The sequence below is a fragment of the Eptatretus burgeri genome, chromosome 11 (assembly GCF_056783735.1).
Source record: "Eptatretus burgeri isolate ZD-2024b chromosome 11, Ebu_testis_v1, whole genome shotgun sequence".
In the NCBI taxonomy this organism is placed as follows: domain Eukaryota; kingdom Metazoa; phylum Chordata; class Myxini; order Myxiniformes; family Myxinidae; genus Eptatretus; species Eptatretus burgeri.
The window spans coordinates 55,549,202-55,566,486 of NC_140971.1; the positions used below are offsets into that span (position 1 = coordinate 55,549,202).

General features: G+C 44.4%; 1 protein-coding gene across 4 annotated transcripts in view; it reads right to left on the reverse strand.

Moving 5' to 3' along the window:
- The window catches only part of LOC147017107 (transmembrane protease serine 6-like), an 85,047-nt gene that overhangs the window by 12,908 nt on the left and 54,854 nt on the right, over positions 1-17,285 (reverse strand). For 3 of the 4 annotated variants that reach the window (XM_085846489.1, XM_085846487.1, XM_085846488.1), the window contains 7 exons: positions 13,934-14,061; positions 12,283-12,395; positions 11,873-11,976; positions 10,293-10,435; positions 9,613-9,711; positions 7,371-7,490; positions 270-429 (listed from right to left, as the gene is read on the reverse strand). In XM_085846489.1, coding sequence (XP_085702615.1) covers positions 270-429; positions 7,371-7,490; positions 9,613-9,711; positions 10,293-10,435; positions 11,873-11,976; positions 12,283-12,395; positions 13,934-14,061 — 867 coding nt within the window. The remainder of the gene's footprint in view (positions 1-269; positions 430-7,370; positions 7,491-9,612; positions 9,712-10,292; positions 10,436-11,872; positions 11,977-12,282; positions 12,396-13,933; positions 14,062-17,285) is intronic. The other variant, XM_085846490.1, reaches the window with a different exon arrangement.

Consider the following 17,285-nt stretch of genomic DNA (forward strand, 5'->3'; position numbering starts at 1 on the left):
TATCAAAATATTTACACTTTTTGTAGTGTTGTTCAGCATTTTGATTTAAAATCGAGAATATGTTTTGTTTCGTTATTATTATCACTTAGAGTGGTGCACCTTTGGTGCTGCAATAAATTGAAAAGTTAAGCCTGTGTATTCTTGGTCTCCTACGCACTCCCCCAAACCCCCCATTAAAAAATTCTAGTGGAAGTGCTTCTCTTGCGTAGCACTTCTCATGTGAACCTGTGAAGTGAATAAATGATAATGTAATGAATTGATACACAAACCAGGGAATGCAATGTGCAGCAGTGACGAGCCACTGATCAGAAATTAGCGTTGCACCACAGAACGAGTTGTATTTGTGCATGGCAGCCTGCCATGGCCACCTGCCCAATATGGAATTCTGACCTCCGATGATGCGTTGCTGTATTGATTGGTGCCCGCATGCTACAAAAGGAAACAAGGTGAGGGGCAGTGTAAAAGGGGACAAGTAAAATATTGAAATTGCAATTAAAACATTGATAACGACATTCACAATAATTATTTATTTTCCTAAGAGGAAACACATCAAAATATTTATCACTCTGAATGGTGCACCTTTGGCACCAGTTGAGCGATCGGAACTCCTATCGCACCTACAAGGCCTTCATCCGCAGCTTGATGGAGTACTGCTCTCCCTTCTGGGCTGGTGCGCTTACCTCACATCTTGTTCAGCTTTACGCCATGTGAATCAAGGCCTTCAATAGTATTGGAATCTCCTTAAAATGAAGCCGAGCCTATGGGCCTATCACCTTCACATCGCAGACAGGTCGGTGGTCTCTCTGCCTTCTATTGCCTCCTTTCTGGTCTTGTACCCTCTACTCTTTCTGTGCTTCCCCCTCCTCCCCCAAACACCAGGTTTCTTCCGAGTGAATGCGGTCCACCAGTTCTGTCAAAACTCCCAAAATCCAGAATCACTGCTCACTTCCACTCTCTCATTCCTCTTTTTTTCCTGCCTGAGGAACTAATGTCCACATATTCTTCAATTTTTATTGCTCCTTCCAGGTTTTCAAGACAGCTGTTCACTATCATCTCAGATAATCATCCCCCATCCAAAACCATTATCTTTACTACCCCTATTAACCTCTTCCTTTCTTTCCAAATTTCCAGTTTTCTTTCCTGAGAGTCTGCTTCTATTCATCTTGCCCACCCCGTGCACCCTACCATAACCTGCATTCTTCCTCACATCCCTTATTTGTCCAAGTCTCCCTCTAGTTTGTCCCTCAACCCTGCTGTTGGTGTGTTATCCTCCCCCCCTCCCCCACCCGACTCTTTCTACTGTTCCTTTTGTTCTGTTACATCCTGTTCCCTTCTATCTTCGAGCTCCTCCACAAGCCTCAACTTTGTGTACAAAAAAATAAGTAAATATAACAAGTCTGAAGACGATGTTGGTTCACGAGCGGTATTTGACGATGTAGATCGTTTCAGAAGTCAAGGATGAGACAATGTGCTAATTTTTGACGTAGTTATAAAAATGATCAACATGATGTGGTACGAGTGACAGGTTATTAGCTGCAAAATGTCGAAAACTCGGTTTCATTCAGCAACATTCAAAATTTGACCTTTGCATAACCTTTAAAGGTCACAAAACAATGTTGTGGACATTAAAATAAGGAAACAGGATAAGTGCTATAGCTTATTGGAGTTAGTTCGTCGAAGAAGGTCGAAAATCCGGTTCGATTCCCACAACTTTGAAAATTTTACCTTTGTGAACTTTAAAGGTCAAAGGTCAAGGATTATGACCTTTGGTGCAAAACTTCCTCTGGAACATTCCAGGAACAATATAACGTCATATAGGCTATATGGCATTTCACACTCCTCGGATTATCCATACTTTGATGAAATCAGCGTAAAAACCAACTTGAAGAGGGTGCCACGGGCAAGGTGTTCGAGATAGAGCAAAATGGTTTCAAGACTTTAGGTGGGGAATGACCTCAAGATTATGCATAAAAAATATTGTCATCCCAGCTCTCAAAGTTTGGTTGATCGTATGATTTTTATGTCAAAATTCGCAATTTTCTAAGTTCGTGACCTTGTGACCTTGACCTTGGGATGAAAATGAAAATCGAGCTCCGTGGGGCTATGCAGGTGCCATTGGGCTAACCAAATACCGAAACCCCTACCAGATTCAACAAACCTCCTCAGAGAAGATGGATTTTTATGTCAAAATTCACAATTTTCTAAGTTCGTGACCTTGACCTTGGGACAAAAATAAAAAAAAAATCGAGCTCCGTGGGGCTATTCAGGTGCCATTGGGCTAACCAAATACCGAAACCCCTGTCAGATTCGACAAACCAATTAAGAGAAGATGCAAATTGAAATTGGCTACCTCCTAACAACACATGTTTTTTGGGCGTGGCTCCGCCCATAATGGGTGCACCACGCCCATTCTCAGGAAAACACAAGATCATGATATTGTTGCGAATTCGCGCCCGCCGGCGTGCGATCGGCCACGTGACTCGAATCGCGGCACGTCGCCCACCGGACGGACAATTCTGTTGTGACCCTCTCGGACTAACGCCGGGAGCTAGTCACGGGTGGGCCTTTCGGCCTCACCACGATCGTGCCAATCGGCCACCCGCGTGGGATAGGGTTGTTCGCCAAACTCGACCTACCGAAGTACCCACGCGGATGGTAGACCGGGCGATCGCACGTCGCCGCAGGTCGACTCCAGACACCGACCGCTTAAGCGATCCGTTCCGTGCTATCGGGATAACCGAGCAGTGTTATCGTCGGCCTCAACGGTTCCAATTAATTATCGGGCATATTAAGCCCACGACGAACCCGTTATGTGAAGAAAGATGGAGATTCAATTAAAGAAAAGATGAAGCGAAGCGGGAAAACAGTTCAACATAATGCACATTTATTCCGCTGCACACGGAGAGCACACATATACAGCCAAACAGAATACACATAAAGCAATTTAAAACAACAACAACAATGCAGAGCTACGACCGACTACGCGAGCACACGGCAACACTTAACAGTTTTACTTCACCAGACTGGCGCCACACACACACGTTCACAGCAAACCCCAAAAGAAAATGGAAGTGCGACTTTCCTGATCGCGTCGAGTCCTCCTTCGGCGACCGCAACTCTGAGCCCCTCCGGCGTGCTCCGCGAGCTCCTGCCACGTGTCGCTCGTGTGGTCCGCTCGACTGTACGGACGGGGTTTCGGGGAACCGGTCGGGGTTTGTTCGGCGCTGTTTTCCGCACTCGCGCACGGGTCAAAGAAGCAAGGCAGGAACCACAAGCTCGCGACTCGAACCAGAAGACGACCATGAAGACCAACCCTCGACCAACCAACTCTTGACCAACCAACCCAACAACCCTCAAGGTCCGTCCTGTCTGCCTTTTGTAGTGCGGGGCCCCGCCCTTCGCTCCGCCCCGTTTTCGGCCCCGCCTCCCTTCGAGCTTCTTGGAGAAGCCTCTCGAAGGGGGGCGTGACCTCTCGCTTTCCCTCCACCCCGCGCCGTGCGGGGGCCGGGGGAGCCAGTCTTGGCTCAGAGCCAGGGAATTATTCCCCCAAAAAGAGGCCCCCACCCTTTCTCACCTTTGATCCCTGCATCGCCCCTCCTCCACACCGAGCGCGGAGAACCTCGACGGGAAAACAGGCGGGAACCCCCCCCCCCCGAGCATAGCCGTTGGTTTTTGTTTGTTCCTGGAGATCGTAACCGCACAGGGCCCACTGAATGGCGAGTGGCGAAGATGTGGTAGCGTTGATGGTGGAGGTGGCGTGGTTGTAGTGTGGTTGGCGCTGTGGTGGGGATGGCATGGTTGTTGAGATGCTGTTTGTTTGAAATAAAAGATTGAACAGAAAAAATGGCTAACTCAAAGCGTCACAGCCCGGATGGATCACATAAATTCCCTCTATACAACGGGTTTGGGCTAACTAACTACACATGAGAGATATCTCACCTACGGGACCTGAATGGTGGTTTGTGAATTTCCACAGCCGTAACAATATAAAGCTCCCACCAAAATTTTATCAGGATTGGATCAAAACCCAGGGAGATGCTCGGGACAGACAGCCAGACAGACAGACAGACAAGCCGGAAGGCGGACATGGGTAGTCGACTACCCAATAGAACCTGACGCGATGGGCCCCTTCGATGGGGAATGACCTGAGGATTAAGCACAAGAAAATTCATGATTCCAGCTTCAAGGGTTAATGCTGCAGATTGTTTTTTCATTAAAATACCCCCACATTTAGAGGTTTTTCGGCCGTTGTTAGGCAACGGAGGGGTCCATAGCAACGGTTCTTTCTCACACATAACTAGGACATACCATGAACCTACCATACCAGTTTCATGTATATCTGACTCATAGTCTCTGAGATATAACGAACTTCGTTTTTTTATTGTTTCCGACCAGGGTTCATTCAAAGTCTATCTTCTCCGACAATTTTCATAGGATCCGGCTGGAAATTTTTGACAATATGTCTGAATGTACTGCCCACAGTCGCTCGTGGCCTGATTTTTGATTTTCGAAAAAATACATTTTTTTATGATTTTTCAAAAATTTCAAAGTCCCGTTGCTAGGCAACGGTGGTGTCCATAGCAACGGTTCTCATTTGCACACAACTCGGTCATGGTATGAACCTACCAACCAAGTTTCATCGAAATCACCATTGTATTAACTGAAATCGCCATTTTAAATACTGACAAGCCGGTAGGCGACATGGCTGCTCGCTATTGATGGAAAGCTGGCCGACGTGACTAGCCAATATTCATGTACAAGCTAGCAATCAATTTAGCACAATAAATATTGTTACGGCTGTGGAAATTCGCAATACACCATAAAGGGTCCTGAGATCAGTTGTGACGATAAGTAATTGTGTAGTTAGATTTCCCCACCGTTGTTTAGAGGGTATTTCCGTGTTCACAGGGCTGCGATCCTTTGAGATAGCCGTTTTTCTTTTCTCTATCATTATTTTGGACCAATCATACCCCAACAACCAAATCGCCACCACCAACAACGCCCCCAAACAACTACACCGGAACACCACCACCTTTGCCTCTACCTCCACAACTCCATCCCGCAAACATCGCTTCACCGCCATTCTCAAATGATGCCCGCCAACAACCAAACTCCCACCACCTCCGGCTTTCTACCACACGTCGTGCCATGGGCTGTGAATGCGTTCTTTTCGCATTCAAAAATCGGATCAGGAATGCTTCACGCCCCCTTTTCATCCGCCCAATGACTGAGCATCGGGTGGCATAGCCCCGCCTCCGAACCCGCTGTGATACAGAAATTTGCATATACGCCCCTCCCCCGGGCTATATAAGCGCGAGCTCGCAGAAGAAGAAAATTGCGCAGTACGTCGGCAGAGAACCAAGTGGGAGCAGAGAAGTGGCAGCGGCAGAGTGTCGGCAGGAAGTCAGTGCGCAGTACGTCCACAGAGAACCAAGTGGGAGCAGTGGAGTGGCAGCAGCAGCGTCGGCAGGAAGTCAGGTTACGCGTACGTCGGCAGAGAACCAAGTGGGAGCAGTGGAGTGGCAACAGCGGAGTGTCGGGAGACGAAGTCAAGTCTGCAGTGTCGGCGGGGCAGTCGAGTCGGGAGACGGAGCTCGAAGCCGATGGGGAAGACAGACGGGGAGCGCCGGAGAGAGCTCGCCGACCACGCCAGGGGCACGAAGCCAGGCGCAGCTACGCTGACATTGCGGCTTGCCCACCATCGCGCCACGAGGGCGCGGGTAGGACCCTTCGGTCTCGTGGACCTGGTCGCTCATCCAGGTTCCATGCGCATTAGGCCCACGGGCCCAGTCTGACTCCCTTGCCTTTGAGGGGGTCTTTCCTTTGCTTTGTGTGAATGCGTGTTGTGGTGCCGTGTCTTGTAAAGTAGAAACTGTTTAAGTGCATGTAAATAAACATTGCTTTATTCGGTTGTAGTTCTTGCTTGCTTGCTTGTAAATTGCATTCTTACTGTATGGCTGTGAATATGTGCTTGCCTTGTCTGTGTGTGGAATAAATGTACTTGTCGAACTGTTCCCCGTTTCGTTGCGTCCTTTCCTTTGTTTGAAAGTTCCATCTTAAATCACAGAAGGAATTGGTAGAAGGGTGTAAGCACCTGGTAAATAATCACGTCCGTCAGGGCCGGCGATAACACCGCTCAGTTATCACTGAAGCACGGAACGGACCGCTTAAGCGGTTCGTGTCCTCGGCCGGCCAGCGGCGAGGTACGATCACCCGGTTAACTACCCGCGCAGGTACTTAGGTAGGTCGAGTTTGGCGAACAACCCTATCCTGCGCGGGTGGCCGATTGGCACGATTGTGGTGGGGTCGAAAGACCCACCTGTGACTAGCTCCTGGCGATAGTTCCAAGGAGGGTCACGACTGAATTGTCCGTTCCGGTGGGCGACGCGGTCGTGATTTGAGTTACGTGACCGATCGCACGCCGGGCGGACCAAAATTCGTAACAATATGATTATCACAGCCCTCTTAGTTTGCGCCCAGAAACCCACCTTGTGAAATTTCAGGCATGTTTCCAAAGAGACTAACAAATGGCAGCCCTGGTAATTCTATTTATCTATTCGCTAAAGATTTTATTTTTTTGTATGATGCTGTAAGACATTCTCTTGGGCACAAAAAAAACAGGTCCCTCGGAGGTCCAGTTTCGGAGGTATTGATTTTTTTGTACAGTCCACAATAAGTGTACGATGTATGATAAAATATTTTAGCTGTTGCTAAGCAACAGAGGTGTATATAGCAACCGTTCATTTTTGTGTACATTCTAGCCACATTGTACACATTTCACCCAAGTTTCATCAAAACCAGACTCTTTCTCTTTGAGATATTCGCAATTAACAGTTTCTGAAATGTTCGTCATGTACTCGCCCAAAACCTATCTCCTCCTACAAATATTTTTTGTTAGGGCTGCAAATTGGCATGAAGGGAGCTAGATAGATTATGCACAGAACTCTATGCTTCGATTTTTCCATTTTTTTTTTTTTGTTGTTAGATTTTTTGACCACTTTAAAGGGCCGTTGCTATGCCGTTGCTCGGGCCAGGGGTCCCATATTCGAAAGCACACCATTCCCAGAAATATTGGTCCTCCCAAATTTCATTGGAAGCGGTTGTGGTTTAGCCCCTAGGCTTGACCAAAGTTTCGCGGACAGACAGACAGACAGATGGAAATGTCTAGAATAAGGGTGCTCTCAGAACAGCCAATAATAAGGGTTGGAAAAAAAAAATCTCAAAAAAAATTTTTTAGATTTTTTTTTTTTCGACAACATCGACTACCCAACAGACAGACAGACACACACACCAATAACGAATATAGTGGTCACTTGTTTTTTTTTGTGAAAATATATTTTCGTGAACCAATAGCAGATGTCAAGACTCACAGCAATTCTGTTCATCAATTCCATTATTGCAGTCGAATATCCCATCGCACTCTGGGTTGACTTTAGTGATGCAGCCTTTACCTGTCCCACAGTGGAAGGTGAAAGCACTGCAAGGTTCACCTGTGGGAACAAAGCGCAAATACCTTCTAAAATGGTGAAAATGCCATAAGCTATGACCATCCCTCAATGAAGCCTTGAATTTAAAAATAAGGATTTGTTGAAAATCTCATGATGGGAATAGAAAGAGCAACATAAGTGGGGCAACTTAGCTAAATATAGCATAACAATTGTGCATTTTGTGAGGAAAGCACCAAATTTTGCACACTCGTAGCCTATCATATTATTATATGAACAGATTTGGATATTGGGCCATCTCAAATTCAGCCGCTGATGGCTGTGGCAGCCATTTTCCACTGCCATGAAAAATTTTGAGATGGCCCAATATCCAAATCTGTTCATAATATGTTAGGCCACTAGTGTGCCAAATTTGGTGCTTTCCTCACAAAATGCACAATCGTTATGCTAAGTTGCCCCACTACATGCAAGTAAGTGTTCAATTAGCAGTGACTGTTGTAATGTGCATGCACAAAACCATTCACAACAAGCAAATAAGAAGTTAAATCATGAGGCAGCAACGAATCGGGACGGAGGAAAAAAGGAAACCTGCATGCTTGGAAAAGGGGGATTCAGTTGAACAACAGAGCACGGAGGGATGAGCATATCCTTGGGCAACACGGTGCCCAACATGGTTGTTTAAAACACCTGTGCGGTGCTTTAGAGCAAGAACCATCACAAGTGCAAATGATAACTATATATAACGGAGCAAGTGTTTTTTTGTACGTATGTCTGCTCTATACCCATTGGTTGGACAACTGCCCTGATGTCACCCACAATTGTAACCTGAAAGAAAATCATATGTCTGACATTCTGGTGCTGCAGTAAGCCTAAATTACCATACCCGCCGTACAAGTTTTCCATTCAGTGTAAAACAACCGAAGCGACTGTTCATAGGTTCATTAAATTTTGAAAGGTTGGAGCCAATCGGCATCATGACCATTTGTGAAGGTAACAGTATGTATAGGCCTCAGGCTTCAGGCCTTTAGTGTCGGCCTATGGGCCATGCAATTGGAATTATCCGAGCTATATAACCACAATATATGATATATGCCTACATAGGCACATTCTCTTCAATCCCATTGTTCCCCTCCAGATCTTCAAGACAGCTGTTCACAGCCATCTCAGATCATCACTACTCCAAAACCATGATCTTTTCTCCCCTCGTTAACGCCTTCCCCCCACCTCCCCTTCCACCCTTCCCCAATCCCTCCTCTATCCAAGTTTCCAGTTTTTTTGTTGACCCCATGCATCACCTTGTCCACCACAAGCATCCTCTGCTGCCCCACATTTCTACCCACACCCTTTGCTTGTCCAAATCTCCCTCCATATGAGCCTTCAACTCGGCTGTTGGTGCTTCTCCTTCTCTCCACTGTTCCTTTTGTCCTGCTAACAGCTCTTACACGAGCCTTGACTATGTATACAATAAATAAAAATTAAAAAAGCACCCCCGTTGGCATGTTTTCGCTGCATGTGCATAACCTGGGTTATTTATATATTTGGGAGTGATCGAGGCAGCAGTCTATTGCCTATACACCGTCCAAATAAAGGGACGTGCCAGAAGAACGTGTTGCACATTTCGAAAAAGATCGCCCGTAGAGTGGGTTCATACTCTGCTCATGATAATAATGCAGAAGCCATATTGCCTCATTTCCAGAGGAGGCTGGGTCAAGCGCAAGGTGATGTATCACCTTTGTCAATGAAGATTGATACTTGATGTTAGATCGTATCTGTGCGTGATGGGCCAATAACGGGTGGGAAAACTGTATATGGAACATGGTAATTTCACGGTGTGACGATTTACACTGCATCATGGCCAACAAGAGGCTTGCTCATTATAAAAGTGAATGAAATTAAATTGATCAAAGCAACATTCTTCAGCTGAATATGATCAAAACTACCCTGGCTTCAATATCAACTGAACGGATCAATCCGGATGATTTGAGGCAACAAATGCACTTGTCATGGTTTCCAATTGAAGTTTAAATGAAGCACAAGAACGGCCTGAATACCGATACAATACCACGAATACCGGACACTATTATTACCACATTACTGTAATCAAAATAGTTTTCGGTTTCACTCAAAACTTTCGGTTTTGTTAAAGTTCTGTATGTGTGTATCTCACCGCAGTCGTGTTCATCGTCTCCATCCTTGCAGTCAATGATACCGTCACAACGTCTGCCACAAACATTGCTGTTGTTGCACTTGAAGCTGTCAGTACAAGCTACGCAAAAACAGGTTCAGGTTCAGGTTAGGCAATCTATTACCTGCCAGCTAGCTGTGCAACCGCTTGTCTGATCGATGCAAAACTTTAAACATCGGAGGGTTTCCCCATGGAGAAAATTTTATTGTTAACTGTGACATCATAGGTCACATGGTATGGCAGCCATATTGGAATAAAGGGGAAAAATTGGGCATTTTCTCCAAAACAGCTGAACAAAAAAAATTCAAACTTGGCATATGTCATCAAACACCCAATGGGGTATAAAGGGTGATAACATTGATGTCATCGGTGAAGTATTCCAGCTATAATTGATTGAATTGAAATGTTTATCCAAAAAATCTGAAACTTCATATATCTGATTTATGAGCCGATGTGAGTGAAGAATTAAATTTATGACTTTCATAATCCATGCCAAGAAACTACATGATATAATAGAGTGCATTTATGATACTGGTATATGGGCCAGAATAATAATAGCGTGTTCAGTTTTTGTTCATAATGAACGTGCGAGGTGAGACGATGCACTCCACGAGTGTTGTATTAGTTTACAATATAATCAAAAACAGCTGACAAAGACTTACGCTCTGTGATTGTGTGGAGCTGATACCAAATCTGCATGCCCTGCCCTGGAGAGCAATTTTCACACACAAACTCAAGATGGATGCTGCCATCATTTGCTTCCACAAGCATGGTGCTCAATCCCTTCTCCTGCACAACACAGTACCTGTAGGAGATATCAGTTGAAGGCTGCTTTCCAGCATTCACAGAATTCTCTGGAGCCACAGAAGACAAGTGTGATGGGAGGGCTACTTGAAAAAGTTAAAACATTTACAAAATACAATGGCTCCTGGATAATTCATTATGTAATGTGTGATATCCATTGAAATAATGTGATATATTAATGTTCTGTAATCCATTACAGTAAGACAATCTAGTAACAACAGATTGCTCGAGTTATATATTTTTTCTCTCTTTTTACTCGAGTGCATTTTGAAATCAACATTAAACTTTAAGACTACTTGTATTGAACCCGTCATGTCGCTGAGCGTAGTTGAACAACATAACATATATATATATATATATATATATATATATATATATATATATATATATATTACAGTACAGTAATACAGTTTATTGACAGTCAATATTTGCAATTTCTTGATTCCAGAAACATTTTGTTTACTGCTAACAACCCAGCATTAATTTTTGTAATACATACTTCCTGTTATCTGTCTGCTTGGATTGGATATCAGCTCAAACCTCATCTGAGAAAAGTACATCTCTGGTTTAACTAAAACAGCCTCCCAGTGCTTTGGCTGCTTATTTCATGCTCAGCGATACCTTCCTCAAGCTGCTATGCTCCATCTATACAAGGCCACCATGCGACCTGTCATGGAGTATTATTGCCATAATTGGGCTGGTGCTCCGGCCTGTCACCTATCTCTCCTTGACAGAAACTCGCGACGTGCTACCATTCTGGTGCGACAGGAGTTGGCATCACCCCTGGAACCTGCCACTATGTTGCTTCTTTGAGCCTTTTCTATAGATATTACCACGGAATGAGCTGTAAGGGTCTCTCGCAGGTCGTTCCACCTCAGTATACTTTCAGTCACTCTACACGTTTTGTAGTTCCTTCCCATCCATGCACGATAATCTGTCCTGAGGAGTAAGACTATGAGGTACTCTTCTAGTTCTTTTTTCCCTGCACAGCATCACTTTGGAACAGTTTACCTGCACCCGGCTTCCCCCTCAATCCCAACCTACCTAAATTCAAGAGGAATGTCAATAGATTCCTCCTTTCTGTTTAATATCTATACTTTCCTTTGTGTGGCCCCACCTTGAGTGGCCTCTGGCTTTGTGGTGGGTGACATCTCATTAAATAAAAAAACAAATAGACGTTATAACCTAGGTGTCCCCATCTTCTAGTATTACTTGGTACACATAAAATCCTACGATGTACTTCAACAAAGACGAGGTGAGCCAACGCAGGCCTTGCTTTGTGTTTACACATATTCGTGTTTGTGCTTTGTATGTTGTAACACAACATTACAGTCGGTGCAACATGAGAAACAGCCAAACGAGGCAACAAGTTGTGGCAAAAAAAACAAAAAACTATCAACACACAGGCCATAATGATACACTAAAAAGTGTTGCTCACATTTGTCCGTCAATGAGCCAATGTCCATGTCGACAGGAATCATTCTGGCGTGCCACAAAACCTCCGATAAAAGACAGCTCCAGATCATAGTCTCTCTCGGGCATCTGCAGGCATTAAAAAGTGGGAATGTCAGCAACTGTTGTGAAAGCACACAAAGCTGGAGTCATGGCATACAGTTTAAACCAAAAAGACAGACTTTGGAAAATTTTCATGGCAAAACGTTTTGAGAACACTGCACCACTCCACATTAATGTTCAGAATCACACCGAACCAGCTGCGTTGTGTCAAATATTGTAATCTGAAAACAGACTGCATATAATTAGCAATTGGTAAGCTTGCATTAAAATGTGAGGGGCCATTGTGACGTCAAAAGTTTTTTTCATTTAATCAGCTGAAGTATAAGCACTCACGGAGATTGTCCATCGACAGTTGATGTTATTGGGATAGTCATCTGGATACATGGGCGTTTCCACAATTCCTTCTGACGTTCCATTAATGCTCAGTATGATGTTCTGTCTGCAAGCTGAAAGGTCACAAAGCCAGTCATCTTTGGCAGGTTCAAAGGCAACCACTCACAAACAATCCAACTCATGCTAACATTGATTACTTCTAAAGGTTTACAAACTACCAACAAAACTCGTCTTCAATATTCCCTGCTGTGGTCCACAAACAGATCTGAAGAGGTAGTCGGAACAATTACAGATTAAACGAGAAGGGCACTCGGTAGAGCGCATACCTCCGCCACGTAATGCCTGATCCACAAGAACATATCGGGACAAGTACATTTTTGAAATATCATGCTATACAGTACTGTATCGTTTTTGGCCCGATCTCTCAACGGTGAAGAATCTCTTAAAAAAATTCTAGTAGTCGGATCTGGATCTTCACCAAAATCTAATCAGTTCATCCTTGTCACACACCCAACCTGTCCACAAAATTTCATCCCGTCTGTCCACAACTTTTTGAGATATCCTGTACACAGACAAATAGACAGAAAGGGGTGAAATCATAACCTCCTTCACCTTCGGTGGTGGAGGTAAATAACATGGATTAACTCTGACCATGTGTGGAGACTGTTGTTCCTGGGAATTACAATGACATACGATGATACAGTGCTTTTGCATTCCAACAGAGAATTCATTCCCAAACCACGGAGCTCCCGGAGAATATTTACTCCATGAAGAGGAGAAACCTGCGAGGAGCAGGATTTAGTTTGGTTGGGAAGAGTTATCTGTGGCCACCTGTCTTGTGTGGCCGATATACTCGGCATTCAGATTTGCATTGAGCAATATTTTATAATATCTATTTTCATGCATTATTTTCACTTCTGATTTGTGATGTTTTCGAGGAGGGAGGTTTCCAATTTACATGGGTCAAAGGTCAAAATCTGGCACAACATTGGAGCAAGAATTTGGGAATGCTGGAACATGGATTTTGCTTGCACCCTGTTAGAGGTTGACCAGGAATGCAAGTTAGGGGAGACATTTGTATTCGCTTGAGAATGTTTGTGATTGTAGTTTTATCTCCTTCTGAACACAACTATTAAAAAAAAAAAAAAAAATATATATATATATATATATATATATATATATATATTTCAGCAGTAGGGACCAATGAAATATCAGTGACAAAGAAGATTACAAACAAAACCTAGTATCTGACATGGAAGAGCTTCATCAATCACCAGAGGTGAAGGCAGAAACAGATTTTGGAATACATCCCAGCAATCAGCAATGTAAGGCACAACCTGGGCACAGCTGGGAATGATCCAAATGAATTATTTTTAAAAGGATCTGCTGCACACAAACACCAACAACAGCACTTTCTTTATCTGGATATGTACCCAACACTTGTGAAATGCCAGGGTCCTCAACACTCAGCTACCACCATTCCCAGGCAGGAGCGCTTTTAAAGAGATAGGCCTGAGTGGTGTATGTATTAGTGATAATCAACTAATAAAGGGTTGGTAACAAGAGAAGAAAAACAGACATCAATATCGACACACATACATGCGCACACAAAGGTTACCCATTGATGTTGCTGAATCCGAGATGATCTTACCTTTTAAATTAACAGCCCGAGCAGTAATGGAAGAGGCCTGAGTTTGCCCAGGGAGCTTTTTCCACACCAACAATATGAAGTTGCTAGCAAGGAGTAGAGTGCGATTCTCCAAAGTATCCAAGCAGGTCCTGCACATTACAAAGAATTATTTCATTTCACTGGTTCAGCCATTTCAGAGAAGAAGAATTTTGAAGGTTGTTTTTTTTTTTAAACAATATGGCTGCCGAATCACGTGACCGATGACATCATCAAAAATATTGTGGAACATTATATCCCTAGATGACCTTCAAAAATTTTCATACTGATCGGATGTGGAGTTCTACATGTGCAATGATGACGTCATAATGAAGGCACCTATGATGCCATAAAAAAACATACCCATCAGAGATGGGGAATCCCCCGCCATTGAAAAAGGTCATACATATTCCAGATAATGAGGGAGGTGAATTGGAAACAAGACACCATTTGGTCATCATGTTTTTCGAGCTATACAGCAAAAAGTTTAAATTGGACCAAAATAAAAAAATTAGAGCCTATATCGCGATAACATCGTTTTTTTTTCTTCAACATGGCTGCCTGGCGGCCATATTGGATGTCCGAGCAGGCCGAAACCATGTTGCAAAAAGTTCCCTATGGGTGAGGAACGTAGCAACCAAAATAATTGAAATCAGATAAGTGGTTTTCCATTTATTACAAAAAACATTTTTTTCAAGATGGCCGCCCCAGTCGGCCATCTTGGATCCGGCCACGCCCAAAATCAATAGGGTTCTTCCTTTTCAGGTGGTACATGTGTGACCCAAATTTCAAATCGATATGGCGAACAGTTTATGAGTTATCGCACTCACAGCTATAAATGTTGACGCTCAGCCAGCCGGACGGACGGACGACCCGGGTGACAACAATATCCCCCTTCCACCACACGGCGGGGGATAAAAACTCACACCCATTTCCATGATGAGTACTTGCTACGTGCCAAGTTTCAATTTTTTCCTTGGTGCGGTTTCAGAGATACAGAGGTCCAAAGTTTTTCTGTTTTCCCAATATGGCTGCCACACCACGTTACCTATGACATCATAATTATCATTAAAACATTCTACGTGAGTAGTCGCACCAACGGTGAAAATTTCGACTCAATCCGCCAAATGGTTACGGACAAAAACACGAAAATTCTATGCGGACAAACACAAACAGACAAACAAACAAATGCACCCAAATGCAAATAATACCCTCTCCTTCTGCGAGGGTAACAAGGAAACGTGTAAACAGGAGGAGTCCATTTAAATAATCATGATAGTGTTTTATCCACACACCCATTAAATTAATCGATATGTACCAATTGTCTTTGTACTAAGCACATTCTTAACATCAAATTGCAAGATATATTTCCTTTTTAATATCAACTCTAACCATTTGAACCCTGACAGTCGTTTTACCAGCCCCGATTCAAACCTCCATTTACCTGAGTGGCCGGTAAACTGACCACTATTCAAACCTCCATATACCTGAGTGGCCGGTAAACTGGCCGCTATTCAAACCTCCATATACCTGAGTGGCCGGTAAACTGACCACTATTTAAACCTCCATATACCTGAGTGGCCGGTAAACTGACCACTATTCAAACCTCCATATACCTGAGTGGCCGGTAAACTGGCCGCTATTCAAACCTCCATATACCTGAGTGGCCGGTAAACTGACCACTATTTAAACCTCCATATACCTGAGTGGCCGGTAAACTGACCGCTATTCAAACCTCCATATACCTGAGTGGCTGGTAAACTGGCCGCTATTCAAACCTCCATATACCTGAGTGGCCGGTAAACTGACCACTATTCAAACCTCCATATACCTGAGTGGCTGGTAAACTGACCGCTATTCAAACCTCCATATACCTGAGTGGCCGGTAAACTGACCACTATTCAAACCTCCATATACCTGAGTGGCCGGTAAACTGACCACTATTCAAACCTCCATATACCTGAGTGGCCGGTAAACTGGCCGCTATTTAAACCTCCATTTACCTGAGTGGCCGGTAAACTGGCCGCTATTCAAACCTCCATATACCTGAGTGGCCGGTAAACTGACCGCTATTCAAACCTCCATTTACCTGAGTGGCCGGTAAACTGGCCGCTATTCAAACCTCCATATACCTGAGTGGCCGGTAAACTGACCACTATTCAAACCTCCATATACCTGAGTGGCCGGTAAACTGGCCGCTATTCAAACCTCCATATACCTGAGTGGCCGGTAAACTGGCCGCTATTCAAACCTCCATTTACCTGAGTGGCCGGTAAACTGACCACTATTCAAACCTCCATATACCTGAGTGGCCGGTAAACTGGCCGCTATTCAAACCTCCATATACCTGAGTGGCCGGTAAACTGACCACTATTTAAACCTCCATATACCTGAGTGGCCGGTAAACTGACCACTATTCAAACCTCCATATACCTGAGTGGCCGGTAAACTGGCCGCTATTCAAACCTCCATATACCTGAGTGGCCGGTAAACTGACCACTATTTAAACCTCCATATACCTGAGTGGCCGGTAAACTGACCGCTATTCAAACCTCCATATACCTGAGTGGCTGGTAAACTGGCCGCTATTCAAACCTCCATATACCTGAGTGGCCGGTAAACTGACCACTATTCAAACCTCCATATACCTGAGTGGCTGGTAAACTGACCGCTATTCAAACCTCCATATACCTGAGTGGCCGGTAAACTGACCACTATTCAAACCTCCATATACCTGAGTGGCCGGTAAACTGACCACTATTCAAACCTCCATATACCTGAGTGGCCGGTAAACTGGCCGCTATTTAAACCTCCATTTACCTGAGTGGCCGGTAAACTGGCCGCTATTCAAACCTCCATATACCTGAGTGGCCGGTAAACTGACCGCTATTCAAACCTCCATTTACCTGAGTGGCCGGTAAACTGGCCGCTATTCAAACCTCCATATACCTGAGTGGCCGGTAAACTGACCACTATTCAAACCTCCATATACCTGAGTGGCCGGTAAACTGGCCGCTATTCAAACCTCCATATACCTGAGTGGCCGGTAAACTGGCCGCTATTCAAACCTCCATATACCTGAGTGGCCGGTAAACTGGCCGCTATTCAAACCTCCATATACCTGAGTGGCCGGTAAACTGACCGCTATTCAAACCTCCATATACCTGAGTGGCCGGTAAACTGACTGCTATTCAAACCTCCACGTACCCAAGTGGCCGGATTTTTCTCCAGGGAGCTCAAGGTGGGGGAGCCGAAAATCCAAGGAGCTCAGGGTTCAAAGGGTTAATCTAAACGTAAGATCTCTATCCGTTTTAACATCAACTTGTAGGGTATTTTG